The sequence below is a fragment of the Centruroides sculpturatus genome, unplaced genomic scaffold (assembly GCF_000671375.1).
Source record: "Centruroides sculpturatus isolate CEXI.00-Female unplaced genomic scaffold, Cexi_2.0 scaffold812, whole genome shotgun sequence".
Classification (NCBI taxonomy): domain Eukaryota; kingdom Metazoa; phylum Arthropoda; class Arachnida; order Scorpiones; family Buthidae; genus Centruroides; species Centruroides sculpturatus.
The window spans coordinates 146,879-171,739 of record NW_019385039.1 but is presented as its reverse complement, the minus strand read 5'-3'; the positions used below and the strand labels follow the sequence as shown (position 1 = coordinate 171,739).

The 24,861-nt window shown below is 31.8% G+C and overlaps 2 protein-coding genes across 2 annotated transcripts in view; both read left to right on the top strand.

The window, feature by feature from the left end:
- LOC111633747 (progestin and adipoQ receptor family member 4-like) overlaps positions 1-24,861 on the top strand; it is a 54,535-nt gene that overhangs the window by 14,435 nt on the left and 15,239 nt on the right. The window contains exons 2-4 of the mRNA XM_023378359.1: positions 12,312-12,530; positions 23,852-24,069; positions 24,169-24,369. Coding sequence (XP_023234127.1) covers positions 12,312-12,530; positions 23,852-24,069; positions 24,169-24,369 — 638 coding nt within the window. The remainder of the gene's footprint in view (positions 1-12,311; positions 12,531-23,851; positions 24,070-24,168; positions 24,370-24,861) is intronic.
- On the top strand, positions 15,660-18,928 carry LOC111633746. Its single transcript, XM_023378358.1, has 2 exons — positions 15,660-15,746; positions 15,935-18,928. The coding sequence occupies exon 2, from the start codon at positions 16,924-16,926 to the stop codon at positions 17,863-17,865; it is 942 nt and encodes a 313-aa protein (XP_023234126.1). The 5' UTR covers positions 15,660-15,746; positions 15,935-16,923; the 3' UTR covers positions 17,866-18,928.

Below are 24,861 nucleotides of genomic sequence, written 5' to 3'. Positions count from 1 at the left end.
GTATTACATTGACAACATTTATTAATAATACTATTGAATTTTATCTTAATTTTATAGCCAATCGTGCTTTTAAAAAATAATTATAAATTTGTTATATTATTATATTCTTTATTATACTTTAAATTTTTTTTTATGTTATTGCATCACTTTACGAAGTGTCTATATACGTAATTGCATCAGTTTTAGCACCTATTTAATTAGTTTCAATCGCGACAGAAAATGATATAGATGATTGTTTTTTTTAAACTATTTGATCAAAAAGTTACATAAAATTGGGGTTGCGTAATCATCCAAAATTATTATTATATTTTCGACTGAAAATCACTGGATTTATGCAATTTTTGTTTAATTAATGTCTATAAAACAGACTGCTCGTACAAGTTTGCTTAAAACATGCGACTCAAAATACCCCAAAATGGCGGCTCAATAAGTAGGTCACGCGTGTCCTGACCTTCTTATACAGATCTTGAACACACGTGGTTCTGGTAACGCCATCTGTTAAAGAACAGCGAGAACTTATTCAAGGTCCTTATAGTAGTCAACATAACATTTGATCCATATTTTTCTTAAATCAATTCTCTGTCAAAGGCAGCAAAACACAAGACTGGAAGAGGTGGAAGAGAGACTTTGTGGACTATTTAGAAGCAACTGAATTTGATACCAAAAGTAATAAAGTAAACTTCGTATAAACAGCTCCTTGTGTGAAGTTCCAGACTGAGTCCAAACTTGTATTAATTATATAAAAATGTTAAAGCATAGAACTAAACAAAATTTATGTAAGGAAAATAAATGCAACACAAAAGTAAACAAGTGAAAACGGCATTATCCCTAACCTACAACAAGCGACAATGATTTGACAAACCCAACATATAAACCAACTACGAAATCTGCAGGCATTAGAAATTTTTAAAGTGGACTGCAAAGGCCTATCAATCAATTTTAAAGAAGAAAAACAACTATCAAGAGCATGGCAGGCTATTTATGATGCAATGCTATAACAATTGGCGCAGGCGCACATCATTTGGAGATTTGAATTTTGAAATTTAAAAAATAAATTTCGAAGATAGGAACATTAGAGACCTGAACAGTTAAAAATCGGAATTGGACCAGAAAAACTTGTAAAACAACTGAGGAAGACCCTAGAAGTGGGTCGAAAATGTTTGTGTTACGTTTTTAAGTAGTAACTGCAAAGCTATACAAGGTTAGTACGACAGATCTGTAAACAAATGAGTCCTGAGTGTGATTCCTACACGTGTTAGGCAATAGATCAGTGTCGAATCAGAGAGAGAGAACTTTGACACTGACGCTCATATACAACAGATTGAAGTTAAAGTAAATTGGGGAAAGGAGAGGGTTTGACGATCAGAAGACATTGCGCTAGATTATTACCATTCTAAAGTCTCAAAGGAAACGAAATAATGGGCTAAAATATGAACACAGGTTTCTTAGTTCCATCAACATCTCCCAGTTAGAGTCAAGGGATGGTGTTGGGTAAATTGTCCAAGATGGACCATTTTTGTGACCCAAACTAGAGATTTGAGGACAAAATTCTATAAAATCCTCAGATATCAAGGTCAAACACATAGTTCTCCTTCAATTGTGTTGTCAGACAAACCTGTGTCGCTCTACAACTAGAGCAAAATTGTTCACTCCCACTCTCCTACACTTCACCCTCCTCGTCCTGTGGATAACTTGCTTTGAATCTCTGTCTGCTGAATGCCACTTTGCCATTACCTTAGAGCTGTTTACAAAAGTCTTTTTGCAGGAAGACAAATGTTGATTTAAAGAACTTTTTCGTCTACCTAATGTAAGTATCTTTAATTCGAAATAAATGGGTTTCTTTTGTAAAGGCACCTGATATCTGTGTCTCCACTGCCAACACCCATATGCAAACATCCTTAACCATACTGACCAGGGATTTAATTTTGCTCCCTAGTCAGCAAGTTCACACTTGTTCTTTAATTCTATATTTTTTCTTCCACTAATACAACTATTAATCTTGGCTATTAATCAGAAGTTATCACCCACAATTAAAATTTTTCAAATCTAGTCTTATTTATGACTATGATGTGATAAGTCCTGATTAATATCCAAGATTCATAGCTATATTAGTGGAAAAAATAATAAAGTAAAATTTGGAATCTGTCACATCTGATCAAAGAAAAATGAATTTGATACTGTGGAAGGTAGCAAAAGTATGAGATTATTTTAGATAAAATTGAAGCAAACTTCAATAAATGTAAAACAATAACATACAGTACACTGTTTTAAAATATATACAATTGAACCTCTAGATGATGATTTAATCAATCAATTTATGATTAGATTAAATATTGATATCAAAAAGGGCTATTTTGGAGATCAGTCAACTAAAATTCTGAGAGATTGTATCATCATACAAAAAGATGGTCTGAGGGTCCATTTCTTCAAGAAAGGAGACATATTGTTAGAAGTGGCATTAGAGATAATATGTGGTCATAAAACAAAGTTGATGCAGAATGAGTTGTTGTTTGATGCTTCTACTGAAAAACATGCACTACTAGTTACAAAACATGAAAAAGATTTAGTTACAAATTGTAGGAAGTGTGGTGAGAAGCATGAAAAACAGAAATGTCCTGCATTTGGACAAATTTGCTGTAAATGCAGTAGGATGAATCATTATGCAGCATAGTGTAGAAGTGAAACTTGTGCTTATAAGGAATCTCACACTTTAAATGGTAATAAACATGTTCATGCGAGCAAAGATGGATCTTGTTTAAAGCAAAGACACCAGAAAAGTTCATGTATGACTAATTGACAGTCCTACAGGTTGTGGCACTAAATTTAATGTGGGATATATTAAGGTGAGGGAAATAAAAACAATGGCTAATTTTTCTATGAAACAGTGCTCCTTGAAAATACTCCTGTCTGGTGTAAAGTCGATACTGGTGCAGATCTTATAATAATGCTTCATAAAGTATTTGAAAAAATACAGTGCTCAGAAAATGTCAATCTCACAAAGCATAATCTCCATGCTTATGGGAGTGCAAAAATATCTGCCATTGGTAGGGTAAAATTGATATGTAAGGTAAATAATATCAGTTCCAAAACTGTGTTTATTGTTTCTGATATTGATGATATCCAGTTGTCATGTGATGACAGTTGTGTGAGAAGCCAGGTTCGATGGTCTATCAAACTCTTATTGGTGACAGGATGGTAAGTACTACTTACTTTATCAGTGGATGGTTAATTTTTATGAAGTTCATGAAATATTTGTTAATATCAGGACCTAACACCAGCTAGCCCTAACTTGTGATAAAAAGACTAATAAATTTAAAAAGGAGAGCTTAATTCTATGAGTGGGAGCTTGTGAGTCTGTCAATAGGCCGTACATACCAATCAAATGAACAACCAAATTAATAAGAAATTAACAAAAGTTTAATAAAAATAAAAAGGAATTACAAATACAAATAACTAACTACTATATCCCTAAAATGAGAGGGAGTTTACAATATACTAGATATAATACATCTAAATACATAGGGTGATTGTTTAACGAACAGTTTGGATAACGAACACTTTACTGAGTAAACACAAAAAAAAAAAAAAAAAGGAAACAGAAAATAACGAATACCGATTGATTTTCACTTGTTTTCAGGTAACAATTCGAAACCTTTCGGAGCACAGGAGACGTCAACATCGTCGTTCAACCCGATACTGATCAGATAGTATTCCTCCGAATTTTGAAACTCTATCTTGTAATTCCAGCTTTTTGTTTACCTTTCTGACAAATAATTTGTTATAGTCTTCACGAGACTGTCAGACGGACACTCGTTAAGTTTTGCGTCACAATTTATTTACGAAAGGTGAAAGTTTAACTATCCCATCGGATATTCATTAACATTTTAATACCAAATTTCAAATTTCACCCAGGCCTTGCATTAAATAATTTTTTGTGGGCTAGTTGATTTCTGTTCTCTGAAATTTTATAAGTGCTTTTCTGAACTTTTTATTTAAAAAGAAACTGATAAAGGTGCCTAAAAAGAGGAGTGTCAAGAACTGTGCTCACCGTAGAAACCAAGTACAAGATAATAGCCAAGGTAGAAAGTGGACACAAGATGTCTGATGTTGCTAGGCAGTATGGCTTGAACAGGTCTACATTAGGCACAATCTTAGCTATGAAAGATTTATCAAGAAGTCTCAAGCTGCTAATGGAGTAATGAAAATCACATCTGAGAAATAAAGAGCATTTTAGAGCTCATAATGAAACCTGAAACTGATCTGACAACAGAAGAACTCCAAGAACTCTCAAATGAAGAATACCAAGAAACTCAGCGAGATGTGTTTTCTTTTGAAAAAGAGGAAGACGAAAGAGGACCAATGTCAACATCTGCTACTAAAGATCTTTTGAAGAAGTGGGAGGATGTCAGAACTACGATCATCCAAGTGGTATCCAAACCAGAATAAGGTTAATAGGATTGGGGATCTCTACAATTACAATACTATTAATTATGTCCAAAAAATCCTAAAGAAAAGAGAAAAGCAATCGACATTGGACATATTCATTAATCCCCACAAACAGAAAAAACACGACTAATAAAAATGCAAGACTGCATATATATGTATTTTTACTATTAAATATAAATAAACATAGTAAAAAAGTATTTATTTTTTATTTTTTCATGTCTCCAAAACGACTTACTTCTGCTGTAAACCAAAACAGTGCTTATTTCCAAATATTTTTACAAACGTTTTCGAACTTAGTTCTTCTTCAGGTGAATAAATGTCTCCAAAACGAATTAATCAAATTCCTATAAAAACCCATGGTAAAGCGATAATCGGTTAACGAACAATTCAGATAACGAACAAAGTCTTGGAATGGATTATGTTCGTTAACCGATCACCCACTGTATATGAGTTTTATGGATAAGGCAACAATAAGTTTCATTGAGAATGTGGAAGTTGAGAGACCAGGCACAAATTATATGTTCTGATGAACTGCTTCTATATGGCTAATCTGCCTAGAACCTGACATGTTAAACCCTTTTATACTTGAATCAATCTCCAATGAGGAGTTAGACCTCTTGTCATAAGACTATGAGTTCGGTTAGTTCGGAGTTTAGTCATAGGATATGATCTAGACTTTTAAGGAAAAAAATGTTGAAAAAGGAGACTGTACTTCTTTATCCTCTCAAAAAAAAATAGGAAAATGTATAATTTTTGTGATATTAATAAAATATTACATCGCTTTTGATAATTTAAAACTAATGAATATCAAATTCAGACTCTTACAGTTGTATTCAATTTGGTTTGTTAACATGAAATAGTATAGCAGTGTTAAAATTAACAATGATTCTAATAATAATTGTTTATCCAGTCAGTTGCTATCCAAATATAAACATTTATTTATGGGGATTGATTGTTATGAAAAAGTTTGAGTTGAAAGTGATTACTAATCTCCAAAAAACCAATAATGGTGCGTTTTCTCAAAAAATAAACTGTCACTAACGTTTTCGAACAATAAAGTTCTTCCTCAGGTGAGAAATGGATGAAAAATTGAAGAAAAATTTGATGGAACACTTTCTGAAAGAGCTCTGAAAAATGATTCGAAAGAAACCTCGTGTAGGTGACAACATCGTTGCGCATTCGCCTTCCTCAGAAGTAGAAAATTTCTCTGTATTAACATCCATCGTATATAAATGCTTGCCACGCTACGGATAAGGATAACTCCTCCTTACTGTTAATACACTTATTATCTTGGGCGGTTTTGTATATATAAATTGCCTCCATCCACCTCAAATGCTCCGTAATGCATTCATTCAATTCAAAGGCACAGTCTACAAACAAGGAAGAGGTGTACCTATGGGGAACCTGCTCTCTGGCGATTTATGCAAACTGGTAATATGACAGCTAGAAGAAAAAATCCTTCCTAGTCACATCCATAATATCATTTTGTATAAGAGGTATGTAGATGATATCCTCATCTTATGGAAAGTTAAACCAGACGTATCAGCATTCATAGACACATTCAATAACAACTGCTACAGCTTAACTTTGGGCCTTGAACAGGCGAACGATACCCATGTTTATTTCCTTGACATCAATATTATAATTAAAGGAACGATGATCCTCACTGAAGTCTACAGAAAACCACTTGCAGAGCAGTTGTACATTCCGACGGATCTTGTGACGTAGTACAATATAAAGTTGCAGCGTTTAATGCCTTGGTCAAAGGGGCCTACATTCACTCCTCAACAAGGCATGCTCTTAAAACCGAGCTTAACACTTTAACTCATATTGCTGAATGCCATGGTTACCATAACCTGATAAGAAGGTTATCCAGGAGAATACTTCAACCCCAACTAGCAACACGAACCAGTGTGCAGGAGCAAGAAACAATGGACCATAAAGATATTATTCCGGTCACGTATAATCCGTATCTAGAGAAGCTTTATTCGGAAATTGCTAGAAAGTCTGCATCACATGTAGAAGATGTCCTAATATATTTGAGCTGCTCCGTAATGCAAAAGATACTCTCAACCAGAACATGTTATCTGGAGTGTATACCATCCCGTTAAAAGATCATAGATGTGATGAAGATTTAGTGTACGTCGGCTCCACAAAGCACTCATTGGAGGTGAGACTTAAAGAACATAAAGCGAACATACTCTACAAGAGAATTACAACCGCTTTGGCACGTTATGCCACAGATCTGGATATCCAGCCAATATTTGATGAGGCCAAGATAATCCGCACCACAGAACATACAAAGCATTTGAGGTGGATGGAGGCAATTTTTATATACAAAACCACCCAAGATAATAAGTGTATTAACAGTAAGGAGGAGTTATCCTTATCCGTAGCTTGGCAAGCATTTATATACGATGGATGTTAATACAGAGAAATTTTCTACTTCTGAGGAAGGCGCATGTGCAATGATGTCGTCACCCGCACGAGGTTTCTTTTGAATTGTTTTTCAGAGCTCTTTCAGAAAGTGTTGCATCAAATTTTTCTTCAAATTTTTCATCCATTTCTCATCTGAGGAAGAACTTTATTGTTCAAAAACGTTAGTGACAGTTAGATAGACTTGATATCTGCTTGATGCAGGAAGGATGTCCAGTCATGTATGCTTCTTATTATGTATGATAGGTCAGATTGAGAAAGAACTTCTGGTTATTTGCTTGTGAGCATTTTCACTGTTATGGTTTGGGTGCTTGATTGATATGCACATTGGTTGTTGAATTTTGCTTGTAATTGTTCTGTGTACCTTTGAAAAAATAATTCCTCATTTATGTTTTCTTCTAAAGCTACAACATTATCATTTTTAGCTTTACTATAAGCCTAGATGTGAAATGTTATTGGCAGATGCATTATCAAAAAGTCATCCATGTCCAGACTCCACCTGAAGAAGTGTACTTGAAGTGGATCAAGTATGGATGAAACCTGAAAGAAAGAGCTAGAATATGCCTACATAGCTGATCCTGAAACTTTCCGGTTGCTCAAATTTATTTCTTCTGGCTGGTTGGAACACAAATGAAATGTGCCAGAATGTCTTCAGTCTTTGTTCAAAAAACTACTCTCAAAAACTAGTTTTGACAAATGACATAAAAAATAACTTTATTTTACATCAGCAAACAATTTTAATGAATAAAGGAATATTTTCAACCTATTAATAGTCCTGTATCTGATTGATATATTTATACATTCTGTTTTTAGAATATATCAGGGCTGTGGAGTTGCGTAAAAATCTACCGACTCCAACTCCGACTTTTCCTTACCATCCGACTCCGACTCCTGCTAAAACACCAAAACTCCTCGACTCCGACTCCACAGCCCTGGAATACATGTTAGTTCTAATACAAACATTACAAAATTCAAATTTTGGAGCAATTTTGAAATTCACATGCATGTTCAAAAATTAACAAATTATATAATTGCACATTATGTTGTTGTTGTTGTTGTTGTTAAGTTCCATCGAGTCGTCTTTGACTCCTGGTGACTTCATGGACAAGTCTTCTCCATCTTGATCTTTTCCTTGTTGTTTCTCGTAGCTCCTCCAGCTTCATTTCTGTGACTTTTTCTATTTCTTCTATCCACATTATGCACATCATTATATAATGAGTTTGGAGTTTTCTTCTTCTTGTTGACTATTATTCAATGCAGGCCTTATTCTAAGAATTCTTTCCTACAGCACAAATATCAGTTTTGTTTTGACCAAACCAATAAATCCTAGTGTTAAACATCTGTCTTAAAAGATATAAATAGAAAATAAGGACAATAATACAAATCTTATATCTGTATAATTATGTATTAGTTTCAATCATCATTCAATCTTAATTGTTAGACATACATAGTGTGCACTGTGCATCTGAATGTGATATAATTTACTATACACTAAGTACACTGAAGCTGTGGATTATAGTCAACATGAAGTTGTGGATTATATCATTTAAAACTAATGATAATATTGATGTTGCAGCAGCATAAAAAATATCTATTGTATATATTTGATACAAATGGTAAATCCTACTAACATTCCTTCAGTAGTTTTTTTTCATATGCTGAATAATACATACACTGTTTGATTTAGGTAAATATTTTAACTTTAACCGTTTTATGTCATTAAATAAAATTTGTATTTCTTCATATTTATTATCAGATCTGATGACATTATTTTTGAAGTGTAACAAACATGAGCACATGAAGAAATTGTCCATGACATTAACAATTAAAAAAAAAAATGCTGTGACTATGCTACCCTATTTTCATATCAGTCTTTTCTTTTTTATCTATGCATAGTAATGACTGAAGCTTGCTTGCCAAGTAGAAATATCCAAAAATAAATATGAAGAAAAAAAAATTTTATTTAATGACATAAAAGAGTTAAATCTACAGAGACTTTGTTTTTGCTAAGTAGGAAATGATGCCACAATTTTAAATCTCTTGTTTTATAAGCTTTAAATGTGAGGAATGATAATAGTAATAATAATGTTAATGATACAGTAAAATAAATATGTTACATGTAAAAAAAAAATGAGATAAACTAAAACTATGAAGGATTGATCCCATATCTGACAGCTTTAGTGTCTAACATCCTATCTACTCAGCTATTGCCATTCTGAGAAGCTATGAAACTTTCACACTTATAAGCTAAACATTCAATTTACAGAGGCCTGATTTTTGGAATGCTTGAGAAGTGGGTCCTATTATTTGAACAAGGAACTGTTTGTGTTTAAGACTACATGGTCACCAGGATTTGAATCAGAGATCCAAACATCTGGCCCTATCCTTGTTAGTCACATTATAGCTATTGTGTATTTCAAGTAAAAAAACACATGGCCAAACGGCCATGTGTTTTTTTACTTGAAATACACAATAAATAAACAAAAAATTATTCAAATGAATTCATCATATGCAAATTCCAAAGCAAAGAAGAAAAAATATAAACATTGTTTTTTGAAATGTTATCCCATCATTCTCTATTTCTGATAAAAATATTTCTTTTATCAAACATACAAGTTTATTTAAAAGCGTAAGATTTAAAAAATTTTACGCTTTTAAAATTTTTTAAAAGCGTAAAAAAATTTTAACATGATTTTTTACTATCTAACATGATGGGAGTCACTAGTGACCAAAAATATTTGTTTTTTTTTTTCCATTTTTTCTAATGTTTATTAAACATCAGCGCTAGACATAGTTTATAAAAGCATCTAGTGTGTTTATCTTAAATTAATAAAAGAATTTTACAAAGTTTAAATACAGTAGAACCTCCATTATCCGGACCTCCATTATCCGGATTTTCGATTATCCGGATTGTTCAAAATAAACAAAAATTTTACGAATTTGCTGATTTGCACTTGGCGAATTACGACACTGTTTATGTTCATGATGGAATGCATAACNTACAATGTGGCCAAGGGAAGTTTCAGCACAGCACTTACTTCCTTTGCCTCCAAACCTGAGGTTTTCCTTGCTAGGATGAAGCTACACTTTTACGCAAGGTCTTTGACCAACACAACTTATGATCCTTGGAGGCTTTAGAAATCTATATGGCTAAGAAGAAAGGATGTTGCGTTAAATCTGATGTCATTACAGTACCACAAGCATGGAAATATTGAATCATTCCTTTATTATCCTTACTCTAAATGAGTACTTTATTTTTCTGAATGAGCCAGACCAATTGATCACAGTATATATTTTTGTTTTGCAAAAAGGATAAATACCCTCTTTAAGGATATTAGAGAACTATCAATCATTCAAAAAGCCTTTGACTATCCACTAAAAATTATTTAATTGAACTAACGAACGTTTTCGACCTTAATATTTGGTCTTCATCAGGTTTTACAAATTCTGAGATTCTAAAAACCGTTATGTACAACGAATTTAAAAACATTAGAACGTTGTGCCATGGATGCATATGTGACATTAACATATGCAGCATTCATAGCACAAATGAAATGTTATACGTATTATATACATAAAAAATGAAATAACAGAAATAAATTACAATAAAATAAGATAAACTAACAGAAGTATGTGTACATTAAATAGAGGTGTGGGTGTTGTGATCTCCATCATAACAGAACTTCTAAGCTTGAGATATATTAATAGTATCTTTGGAATTGATGCAGTTAGTATGTAATCCGGCCTTGTATACCTCGAATTTCTAGCGATTGGATGTGTTCTATGCAATGCTAGCGTCTGATCATTTTTGCATTGTGAAGGTCTTTTCTTATCCCTGGGGTTGAGGCATAGGATGATAGAATGATGGTGTCTTTGTTATAATCAGAATTTTCAGCTTCTACTTTTCTGCTTTTTTATTTCTTTTTGCAAATCAGCTCAAGACTTTTTCGGCTATGATTTTCTGGGGTGGGCCATACCCACCCAGGCCCCTCCCTGGCTACACCCATGGCTGAGACCTAAATATCGATCAAAAAACAAATTGTACTGTAAAATAAACAGGTACAGCCTTCTTGCTGAAATTGCAGTTTTTTTTAATGTAGTGTAGGACCTACAAACACTTGTCTTTTTCTTTTACCCATGACCCTCGTGTAAGGCTTTGCAACCCACAGGTTGAAAAACACTGATTTACAGCACATTAAGGAATGGAAAAGACCATCCAAATCCAGACAGGTTACCAGGCATCTACAAAATTCCTATAAAAGATGGCAGATTTAATAGAGAAATGGTATATGTTGGTGCAACCAAAAGGTCTTTAGGGGTACAAATAAAAGAGCATAAGTCAGACATACTACACAATAAATGCACGACAGCCCTTTCAACTTATGTGATAGACCCTGATATCACTGCCAAGTTTGACAAAGTGCATATAATTCTCACCACGCTGCATCAAGATCACCTCAGAGTATTAGAAGCAATAGAAATATATAAATCCGTATGTGAATCAACAAGCATTAATTTTAAGGAAGAAATGTCACTTTCTATGGCATGGCAGGTCCTAATGGACGATAATATTTAAATTTATTTTATTTATTGTATTTTATTCACGTTTATAATCTTTTGAATTATAAATGGTTCGCATTTCAAATCTCTTGGAAGCTCACAATGTTTGAATAAATTTGGAATGCGTGCGCATTAGGAATAAGAATTCAAATGCCTTCTAAAGAAGTTCAAAAGTTTAGAAACCAGCTTGCATTGGTTTGGAGAGAATGCATGAGGAAGAGTCCAAAAGGGGCATCGAAAATGTTTGCACTTGAGAAACAATTTTTTACTCCGGTTAATTGGTTTCAAGTAAGAGGTTTTATACTTCAACCCAGTGTATTAGGAGGTTAATAATATAAAACTTACTTGATGATTGCATGATGCTACGATTACATCCACTCCATCTATCAACACCAGAACACACTAAGCTTTGCCCACAGGGAAACAAGCAAATGGGTTTTAGAAATATGTGATATTTGTAGGACTCTAGGCTACTACATTTAGATAACTTACCAGTACTACGTTTTGGATCATTTAAAAAATAATTTGGGCTTACATTTTGAGAAATTCTACTTTACTTTTTATAAAATCTATCTAATAACCTATAAGGTTCTCACCAGACACATGCTGTTTATCTGCAGTTACTTTTAATATATTTTATTATATATTAATTAAATGTTCTTTAGTTTATGTCTTGGTTTTAACAGTTTCTTATAAATCTGTTCTGACTAATTTTGGTTTAGAATAACTTTAAATGAAAAGTTTTATTTTAAAATCTTTTTCTTTTTTTTTTAAATAGATGTATTAAATTTTAATGATGAATGTAACTGTTATATTTAATTTATATAGTGACTGCTTACACAAGAATAAATTTTTAAACTTACTTTTAGGTATACCACTTATATATGCAGTATGGAAGGTTCCTGAGCTATTACCACAACAATTTAATGAAATGCCTATCATACCATATCTTCACATTGCTGCTATTATAGCACCATGGCTTGGAAGTTCTGTATACCATTTATTTATGAATCATATAAGTGGATCTAAAACTTATTCACGTTTACTACAATGGGATGTTGTTGGAGTTTGGGTAACTCAAAGTTGTGGTAAGTTATTCATTTTTATTTATTTTAAGAAAAATTTTAAAATCTATCTCTACATCTACATTTATTAATTTCATGAAAATGACATCTTATGACTCAGATGTAATTTATTTTAAAACTTGTAATATAGTTTTTATTCATAAAAATCATCTGTGCATAAATTAAAAATCTCTTATCTATCATATATATACTACTGAGATCAAAAAGTATCTGGAATGGTTCATTTAAAATGTGTGTGTGCAAAAGCTGTTGTATTTTTTTTCTGTTATTTGGTATGACCTTCATTGACATCTAGTAGCAATCCGATATCTTGATGGAGCTGTTTACAAGCAAAAAAGAGAAGTCCCCATGGGTAGCCCAGTGTCCTGAGACCTTTGCGAAATGGTCATTAGACAACTTGAGCACAAGATTCTTCCACCATTCCTCCCAAACATCATGCTCTATAGGAGGTATATAAACAACATTTTCATCATGTGGAAGACAGTACCTGACATCTCGGCTTTCGTGCAGGCTGTCAATGATAACCCATATGGCTTAACAGTGGGTGTTGAACAGTCTAGCAGCACTGAGGTCCATTTTTCGTACATAAACATTAAAGCAAAAGGATTAACCATTCTCACATTGGTATACCACAAACTGTGTGCCACCTCTACTATATATACAGTAGAGCCTCGATTATCCGACCTAATTGGGGACTGGGGTTGGTCGGATAATTGAAAGGGCGGATAACCAAAAAGTATGAAAAAATCTATTATTAGTGTAGTATATTATTATATCCCATGTAATTAGTATATTAGTATATCGCTATTAACCTACTTTGCGTTGAATTTTCATCGATGTTAAGCCTAACAAAAATTTTTAAAAATAATAATCATTGCTATTGTATCGTTAAAAATTAGAAAGTTAAGTTTCGTTTAAATACTGGCTCCCTTTTATGGTCGATCCAGTGTTGCCAGCTAAAACACGTAAAAATAATATTAAAGTAGCCAAGACATAGCCAAATATTGTAGCGCCACATCAATAGTGGACATTTGAAATTATATGCTATTTTCAGTTTATTTACAAGTCAAAATATATATTACACGAGTTAGCAACATTGTGTATGCAAGATGATGTCACGTAGTACATTAAACAATAGGTTATCCTCTTACGGGATTACTCCGTTCTGGGGAGGCCTAGTTGCCTGATGGAGTCAACTCAACTGCATGGTCCATTCCCGTCTCTACACTACCCGTCCCAGAGGATTCTTTAAGAGGAGAGACTGTCTCTCTAAGCTCTGCGGACTGTCCAAGTGTTGGAGACTACCATGTCCAGTTTCTTGCCCTGTTCTGCACCTCTCTCTGTTGTCCTGTTATTTAAGGCTTGTTTGGTGGAAAACTTCCGACCAATCATAATTCTTCTTTCTATCTGAAGCCTACCAAGACGTCTGCAGTCCTCTGTCGAGTCAAGCTCACAATCACGTCTGCTCTTGTTTATATTTTCTTACTTTTTCTCTTTAATATTAGGTTGTTCAGAAAGTAATTTCGTTATTTTACCACTAGACGGATTAGTCGTACTTTTCCCGCCATTTTCATTCTAAACCGTATTATCATTATATATTTTGACAGCTAACTTTTAAGGCTTATTTGTAAAAAAAAAAATTTGTTTGATTTTGTGCAATTGTTTATTTTTTGTATCCCATCAAATATGGAAGATCGAAAGCAGCATTTTCGGAATATTTTGCTTTTTTATTACAAAAAAAAAATAAATAAAAATGCTGTTCAAGCGAGAAAAAAATTGTGTGAATCATGTATGGTGGAGATGTGTTGACAGAACGACAGTGCCAAAACTGGTTTACAAAATTTCGTTCTTGCAATTTCAGTATTGAAGATGCACCACGTTCTGGATGGCCAGTTGAAGCTAATGAAAACAAAATAAAGATACTGATTGAAACAAACTGCGGAATAACAACACATGAAATCACTGAGATTAAATTTGTCAAATTGAATCGTTTATGATTACTTGAAACAAATTGGTTTCGTTTCAAAGCTCGATATACGGGTTCCACATGTTCTTAAGGAGAGATGCTCTCTTTGGTGGGATTTTAAGAAAATTTTTTTTTTTTTGGAGCTTTTACCAGACAATTTAAGAATTGATTCGAAAGTGTACTGCCATCGAGTAAACAAATCGAGTAATATCATAAAACAGAAAAGGCGGGCAGAATTGATCAACAAAACAGGTTTAGTGTTTTACCACGATAATGTCAAATTTCACACAAGTTTGGTAACTCGTCAGAAACTGTTATAACTTAGATGGGACCTGCTATCACACCAACCATATTCGCCAGATCGAGCACACTCAGATTATTACTTGTTCCGGTCTATACAAATTTTTTTTAACTGTAAGACATTTACTTGAAATGACAATGTCAAAAATCACTTGGATCAGNTAAGACATTTACTTGAAATCACAATGTCAAAAATCACTTAGATCAGTTTTTTGTAAGCAACGATCAAAACTTTTATGAATGTGAAATCATGCTACTACCAGAAACGGCAACAACAGTATTTGACCAAAATGGTCAATATATAATTCAATAAAATATTTATTTATTATAAAAATATTAATTACTTTCCGAACAACGGTCGTTCGCCTCACTACCCCTTGAGGCCAATAAACCGAGCGACGCTCTCTTTGTTTTTCCTCCTGTTTACAAATAAACAACGCAGGTGGGGGTAATTTGCAAGGCTGTGTGACTTTTAACCTTACCTCTGTTACTTAAGAGACAACCTTTACAATCAGGCAAGCAAACTGCTGAGAAAAACACCGGAGGTTGCTGAACACGTGTGAAGGGGTGGGGATGTTGACGCAAGGAGAGGGATGTGGGTTTACAGTCCGTAGAACGACTTCCATGCAGAGAGGAAGGAGTCATCCTACCCGCATTCTACGATTTATTCACGTTCAAATTGGCATCGTTCAGATCATTAATAGAGATTAATAGATAACATTTTGTATGGAAGTATGTTTTAAATGTGAGTAATGGTTTTGATTTACTAGATACTAATGTGTTTAATTTTTTTTATAAGAAATTTAATTTGCTTTAGTGTCAACTGTCAAACTATCAATTCACTTTTCATATACGTGTATGTGTAACTAAACTACCTTAAATAAGTGACAAGTAAACCCTAATTTTGAATTGATTATTCTTTGGTATTTCAAGGAATATATTCAACTAATTATGTAAGTTTATAAATATTATTTATTTTAGTATTTTATTTATTATTGTTATGCAAGTGTATTAAACTTCTAGTATAAAAACCATGAAATAAAAAAAGCGTAATTTTATATCAAATGTACCGGTACATAATACATAAACAAATTAGAACTGATCTAAAGACTATAATTAATAAAATTTAATATATTTCTAGATTTTTAATATTGGTCGGTGTTTAAAAATGTTAAAAAGAAAAGAAGCAGAGTTAAAGAATAAGGCTCGAAAATCTTTTGAAAGAGAATGGCTTTCACACCTCGTAAATACTGATATACCATTTCAACCAGAAAAACAAAAGACAAAAATTGGAAATATCTTTAATTATCGTGAAGATATTGGCGAGGTTGTGTGCACCATTTGTGCTAAAGCAAAAATTGGTGGTGAATTCGCTAATGGAAAAAAATGGGAAGAATGGAAGTTAGATTATCTAAAAAGACATTTAAATCAGAAAATTCATTTAGATGCTGTTACCACATTAAATAATCAAAACAAATTTGGAATAGAATGTATTTTAAGTGAAACTGTTGAAGATCGAAAAACAAAAAAAGGAGTTTAATCAGAGACTAAAGTCTAATCCTGAAATGATAAAAGTGCTAATTGATAATGTGCTATTGGCAATTAAAATGGATGCTTCTATGAATTCTGTTCAAGAAATTCATGACCGTGTAGCAAAATATGTAAAAATTCCAGTATCTTGGCTCGGCAAAAATTATGCATTTGAATTCGTTGAGTGCATAAGTTTTGTGCTTAAAAATGAGATTATGGACACATTGAGAAAAGCTACTTTTCATACATTAATAGTTGATGAAAGTTCAGACATTTCTGTTCAAAAAATGTTAATATTATACTTTAAATTTAGATCAGAAAATGAAACATTTTATAAAATAGTGTTTGGAGGTATTCTAAAATTAAGATCATGTGACAGTGTGGCTATAGCTGAAGAAATAAAAAAATTTTATGTTAAGAATAATATTGATATGCAAAAAATGGTGATGTTTACGTCAGATGGGGCAAGTGTTATGCTTGGGAAAAAAAAATGGTGCAGCTGCAATTCTTCAATGGGATCTAAAACATTTAACTGAGCAGCATTGTGTGGCACATAGAGAAGATCTAGGAATAGGTGATGCATGTTGAAAGGTCTCAATAATGCAGGACATTGAAAAATTGCTTCGAACTGTATATACAATGTTCAGTCGATCACCTGTAAAAAAACAGAAATTAGAAGAACTTGCTCATATTTCTGAACATGATGTTGTGTCCTTTAAGCCACTGAATGAGGTGCGTTGGTTATCAAGGCAATTTGCTGTGAATGCTTTGATGAGGAATTACGATGTTTTAATTGAATATTGTGAAGAACAAGTAAATAAATTTAATGATCCTATTTGCAATTACTGCATAACAATTTTGACAAATCCACAATATCGAGTGGCATTAACAGTTTTTAATGATGTTTTAGATGATCTAGCATCTCTTTACAAATTCTTACAAAAAAGTTGTTTAACTACGATTGAAGCATTTGACTATGTTAAGGCAAAAATTAATCAATTAAAATCACTGTATCTTGATAACAAAATTTATTGGAGTGAAAAAGTAAAAAAAGTTGGATATGATGTGGATACTGCATCTATTATTCGATTTGTTAAACGTGTATGTAATCATTTAAATAACAGATTTCCAGATGATGAGTTAAGGGAGTGGCAAGCATTTAACCTTAATGCCATTTTAAATGCATTGAATTTTGAATTTGGAAATGAGAATATCAAGAGATTGATTAGAGAATATTCAATAATTTTAAATGTCAATAATAATGAAAGCACTGCCTCAAAAATATTAGAACAGTATTGTAATTTTAAATTCATTATATCCCAAAAATTGGAAAATTGTTCAATTAAGACATTCACTGATATGTTAAATTATGTACGTAATGATGATGAGTTTAAAGAACTAGCAGTTATTATTGATATCATTGGAACATTTCAAGCATCTAGTGTTGACTGCGAACGTGGATTTAGTGTTATGAATTCAATTAAGTGTAAAATTAGAAATAGACTTGAATCTGAGCATTTATGTGATTTAATGAGAATTTGAATGCATCTTTCCTCTGGAGAGGAAATGAATCTTCAATCAGTCTACAAATACTGGATTTCAAAAAAAGATAGACATGAAAATATTAATCAAAATTGATATATTTTTTTGTGATTAGTATGTGACTAAATACTTTACATTAATAAAAGTTTTTTATAATGAAATAAATTTTAATCTTTACTTCATAATTAATTACTTTAGTTTTTAAAAGAAAAAAAAATAAGATTGTCTATGTATCTGCTCAGCAGAAATTTTTTGCTCAGAGAAGTATATGTTCCGCTCAGCTACAAAAAAAATTAGAGGGAACATTGGCTGCATGATGTTTCAATATCTTGCATAATCGAATTTTGATCACGCTCATAATGGTTTTTAATTTCAAGTTAAATGTTTTTGTTCTATTTATGCTAGAATATTGTGTTCTATTTTTAAATTTCATTTGTCTGAAGATGATGAACATAAGTTTGTCAAAAGTGCTAGCAAAAATAAAAAAAATGTTAACACCATACTCAGTGTATATATTTACTTTCTTTTTATGTGATATTTGGCATGAGGTTCAAGTTGTATTGTGAAACAACTTTTTCTTTCAGGAATCTTTTTAGTGACTTCATCAATTCCATGTTTTACAACATTAGCTACAGCACATTGACAATAGCCAATTGCAATAGCCAATCGCAGTAGCAATTTCCCTCTGAGTTGCTCAATTGTGATGAAATCTTCAAATTAGTTTAGTTTCAGGTTCTTTGAGTTGGCATCTATGTGGCATGTTTCTTGTTTTCTCAATGATTATTACAAATAATATACTGTACAGTATCTCTTTGTATGCTATATGTGAATGTTTGATATAACTTCATTTGCATACTTTCTCCCATGATTGTGCATAAAATTTATACTAAACCTGTAATTTTGTCTCTATAAAATTTTGATTTTTTCAATACAGGAAGTCCTTGTTAGTTTGAAATTTAAGGGATGAAATAATTGCGACTTCAAATTATCAAGATTTACATATTTCTGTATAATATGTCAAATGCCATGTAATTGATGTAATTTATTAAGCAAACAGAATACAGCTAGGTACATAGAATGCTATTTTTATTCATTCATTCCGTAATCACCAACCTCACATTACATCAAGTTAGAATATAATTCAAATAATAAAATTACCAAAAAGAGTAACACACAATATGAAAAGAAATAAAATAGAAACAGCAAAAAATTTCTGTTGGCATTTGAAAAAGAAAAAAAACACTAACAGACAGTTTGTTTTTGCCTTTTCTATTAAAAAATTATTATTAGTAAAAAGAATTGAGTTNCTATTTTTATTCAGTAATAATTATTAATAATAATATAAATAAACTGAAGATAAACAGCATGTCTGGTGAGAACCTCACAGGTTGCAATATAAATTTTATAAAACGTAAAGCAAAATTCTTTGAAATGTAGCCAAAATTATTTTTAAAGTAACCCAAAAAGTGATAAGTTGCCCAAATCTAGTAACCTAGAGCCCTACAAATATCTCAATATGCTACTTGTAGCCCAATCTCACAATCCCAAAACACAGCCATATTTTATGAGATAGGAGAAAAAAAAAAGCAGTTTATGGGTAAGGTCACACCTGAAAATGTTTTACTGTAAAAACAAATCATGTTCACCAGATTAGAGTTGTTCTTTGGTCTATCATTCTCTTATAGTATGGAAGCACTTCGATTTAAACAAATGAGTTAACTTACACATATTACAGTTTGAACAGTATTCTCACTTCAAATTTCGAAGTATCCCATATTTTGAACTAATCAAATTCCTTACATGTAAATCTGTGTGTTTCTGGCCGGGACAAATAGTATGTTTACAAACTAATGGGATTTAGAACTATCTGAGTTTGAATTAATGAGGATTTCCTGTATTTTGTTTTCAAATAATTTGTGAGTATAAAACTATTTAACATATTAAAATAATAGATATAATTAATCATTTTTGCATCTTATCATTTCATTTAAACAGTTTATTCATTTACAGTCTAAAAATAGTACTTGAACCTATATTTTTATTTAGCACTGTATTCTTAACATGATCCACCAGTTGGCACTTAATAGGTTTTTATCATATTCATTAGTTTAACAATACAACTCAGAATAGGTCCCTTGATTGGGAAATTATGAATCATCTGGCCTACAGTCCAAATCTGTTGCCATGAAATTACCACATGTTTGGCTCTTTGAAGAAAGCCTTAGCAGACAAGAGATTCATCCAGAAACTTGAAATTAGAGTTTGTCATGCAATGGTTCTGATATCAGCCAAAAGATTTTCATTTTGCAGGCATAGCATCATTGCCAAAATGATGGGAGAAATATCATTATAAAGTGGGAAGGAGTGTCAGGGAGTATCTAGAGAAAGAAGCATAAGTTGGGACTATGTATGCATACAGTTCCATTGCCATTACTGAAATTCTGGACAGAAGTTGAACTACCCTCATATATTTTAAATATTATTATGCTGCAGAGAACATATTTTAGTAGATTCTGTATTTGGAGTGTTTGCTACAAAAAGCACTTTTGTAAGTACTTTAAAATAAAAATTAAAGAAAAAAACATTTTAAAAGAGATTTTTTTTATCAAATATTATGCCTATCTTACTACATTTGAATTAGCCAACTGAGTTCTGAAAATGGTATTATTATAATTATTTTTCTTGTAGTTTCTCAGCAGTTATTTTATTGGTTTTGTCACAAACTGTTTAACAGTATCTTTTTAGGATTATACATATACTAATAGATTTCAACCAAGTAACATTAAAATCTCATATTTCATATTCAAATAGTTTTATCATAGACTATCTAGCTGGATGTATGTTGCTTTTCTTATCCATTTAGATTATGTCAGTGAGTTTTTTATATTGACTACCATAAAAAGAAAGTATTTCTCATAATTACTGTTTATAATCAACAGCCATAGTATATGGGAAATCTGTATTGAGATAAATAGTATTCATGAGAACTTATCTAAAGATATCAAATGAAATTATAGATAGCTATTATAAAATGTTATTTTAAGAAAGCATATTATAACTGATGCTGGTTGAATTACAACTTTTTGATTAAATTTTCCAAAAGTTATTTATTATGATATAAATTATATTTACAAAATAGAATTCATATCACATTAAATAAATAGAGATAAGTATGTCAAGAACTATTATTTTAGATCTCAAAATTCTGATAATTTTAAGCAGTGTTTAACAGATCTTTATTGAATACATCTTATCTAGAATGTTTGGATGAGAAAGAGAGGAAAAAAGGTGACAAAATTTAAAATAAAAGATGTGTCTAGTTTAAAGAAAACTAGTAAGTTAAAAAGAAAACAGATGTGATAATGTGTGAAGTGCCCCCTATGCTTCTGCTCCACTTGACTGAAGGATCGACATTGCTTTGGCGATGACTAGACTACATCAGGATAGCAGAAACTGCACAGCAACTAGGGCTGTTTTTGTTTAATCTCAGTGTTTTTGTTGTGAGGTCACGGGAGTGGCCATGTGTGCAGGTGATTGGGTTCAGGATGGAGGAGATTTGAGAGATGATGAGTCACGTGGAGGAGGCCAGAGAGATGACACGTCGGAAGTGAACCATTCAGATGCTAGGTTAACAACTAATAACTGTTTAATTTCAAAGAAAAAGAGTACAATAGCATATTGAATTAACAGATCTATATAATGTAAGTGGTTGTGAGAGAGGAAGTTTACAATAAATTATGCATTGGCGTAAATACCTGGGGTTTGGTGAGATCCTCTAAAAGTGTTTCTCAACGGGGGCGATATTGCCCCCATGTGGGTGTTTTTCCATGTTGAAGGGGCGATTAATAACAATTTATATTTTGGGAGCAAAAAACAATTTTCTGGGCAATATAGTAAAACATTATATTAAGAATAATTAGATATTTTATTCGTTATATTGTACAATAATTAAACAAATAACATTATACTAGTCACTAGTCTATTCAATGCAGTATGAATTTGGCATTAGCCTTGGCCTTCGACATCGGAATTTTGAAGTGAAGGGAGCGATACTACGTTAAAGGGGGCAACAATTCATTAGAGGTTGAGAAACACTGCTCTAAAACAATGGTTTCCAACCTTTTTTCATTAGTGTACCCCTGTGGCATTTCCAACTTCTCAGCAAGCAACGCATGTGCAAATCTCACACTGCCTGTTTGTAGAGAGTGTTCCCATTTTGAATTTTATTTTGACTCTGTTCTCAGTTTCCCGAGTACCTACAAGTCTGGTTTTTTTTTATGCACACATGATTTGGGCACCTAATACTCTGTTCCAAATTGCAACTTCTGACTTGTACTCCTTCATACCTCTAAGATGGTAACACAGCAGGCAGTACGATTTTAAAAACAAGACAGTCTTGTCAATAAAAAAATTAATAAAAATACTGAATAAATAATGAAAAAAATTACTGCTTTTAGAGAAAATCTGGAGAAACTAGCTATGTCCTTTTCCTTGCTAACAATAAAACATACTTTTTTCAAACAATACGTGGGGATATTGTTGAGAGATAATAATAATAACGGTAACACACCCCACCATCAAAAGTCCGTAGCATAATCACTAATCACACATAATGGTATCCCCACTACCATTGACCGACTGCGTAACATTTATTGATCTGTTGCATTGTACAATTGGCAGCATAAGTTTTTATTTCTATTTTTGCATTTTGAAATGATAATAAAGTTTGTGATTGTTGCAAAGAACATTTTTTACCTAATAATTTTTTTAATACTATTCATTTGTGATACATAATATATTACAAATATAATCAAACACCAAGACACTTGCTGAGCCTACTATTAATTTAATATTGTAGAACAGTAATTTCCTGAGGATGACTTATTAAAAATAGGCTGAAAGCGTTTGAATATTAAATTAATAGTAGGCTCAACATAATGTATTATTTTTTCTGCCATAATAACTAACTTTTTTCTGTACCCCTATACAACCTATCGTGTACCCCAGGTTGGGAATCACTGCTCTAAAAGAACACGTGAAGGTAATTGGTTGGACTGTTTATTACTTCATTTGTCACTGGAGAGGGTTGGCACGTTCGGAACATTTGAGATATGGTGGTGTATTCTTGTTGCAATTGAGGCTATTCTATATTCAGAGATGACTGTATCCATATTTAGATGCACAGAGTTCTACATTGGTTGAGGAATGGGCAACGACTTGTTGAGTCAGAGAGAAATGGGTGGCGACTGCCTTGTTTGCCGTCAATTCCAATATTAAAACAGTAGCACATGGCCAGGAAGTCAAAGGATCATGGGAAAGTGTCCCCTTTGCTGTCGAGAACATGCAAACTGAGAAGTTTTCAGGTGTAATGCAGGTGTAAAGAATAATCAATGTTAGTTGTCAAAATAGGTATGATGAAATCAAAGAAAGGGTTCTCACAGATTAATATTTTTGTTCAAAATTCTATATTTTATAAATTTTGTATTAAATAAATTTAATGTAGTTATTTTCTTCAGGATATTTTATAAAAAATATTATTTATCAGCCATGGTTATCTGATTGATTAGTTGATGAATTTTGATAAATAAGCAAATTCTGAACAAGTAAGAATAGTATATTTTTGAATATTTTTATTTTTTAACTTTGAAATTAGATAAAATATAATTAAATCTATTTTGAAGATTTATTTTTAATCAAAATAATCAACACCTAATTTGTTGCCAAGGGAGTTTATTTAAAAGACGAACGTTTTCGATCTAGTTCATAGATCATCTTCAAGTTTTTTCAACTTGAAGATGATCTATGAAGTAGATCGAAAATGTTTGTCTTTTAAATAAATTCCCTCGGCAACGGATTAGGTGTTGATTATTTTGATTATTAATTTGCCGAGTATGTTTTCTGTTCAGATTTATTTTTATACAGTCTAAAGTAAAATATAAAATTAATTTTAAAATATTACTTATTAAAAATTGATTTGGCATTTTAGGTGGATTAACTACAATTTATACAGGAGTTTCTTGTTTGCCTTATATACTTCAATTAGTTTTTCTTGGAATTTATGTTTGTTTTTGCCTGAGAGCTCTTCAAGTTGCTGTATTTGCATGTGGACCATGGCAAAGAAGGCAGAGTTTTGCTATATTGTTTCTTATTAGAATGGTGGTGCTAATACTTAGAATGACTCCATATGGAGGAGGACATCCAGAGGTACTTTTTCTACAAATTTTTTTCTATATTTAAATTATTATTGAATTACAAACAACAACAGTTTTGTCTCATGAAATATTCATTTTTAACTCTGAATAGGCAATATATCATGTTATAATGCAAGATCTGTTATCTTTGATTGGTGCAGTTATTAGTGCAGTAAGAATTCCAGAAAGATGGCTACCTGGAAGATTTGATTATATTTTTAATAGTCACAATATCATGCATGTTATTGTGGTAATTGGTGCTGTACACATGCACTGGGCTGTAGAAAAAGACATTGGATGGATGATAAAGAGAGTATGTGATTGAAAATCATTTATCATAGGAAAATTGTTATATATTTTAGACATCTAGAAGTAATTTATTCACATTCCAGCAAATTCCATAATAAACAGTAATATTTATTTTGAAATTGAAATTAGTATATTTACTATATATAAATATTATTAAAAATAGAAGACATTTCATCATTAAACATTAAAATATCAGGATTATAAAAATAGAAATATTAGTTATTACAGGGACAAATGCAATTATATCTGTGATAATATAACATATATACATATATATTTATATATATTATGAATATTTCTCTCTTAATTATTAATATAGTAGAGAATAATATATTACTCTGTTATATTAATTGAATAGAGGAAGTATTTTTCAATTATTTTATCATATCATTTCACCAATATATATAATATATATATAATTTTCATTAAAACTTTGATACAAACTCTAGTGGGACCAAATATCCCCTTAATAATTATGATTACTAATTCTCAATAA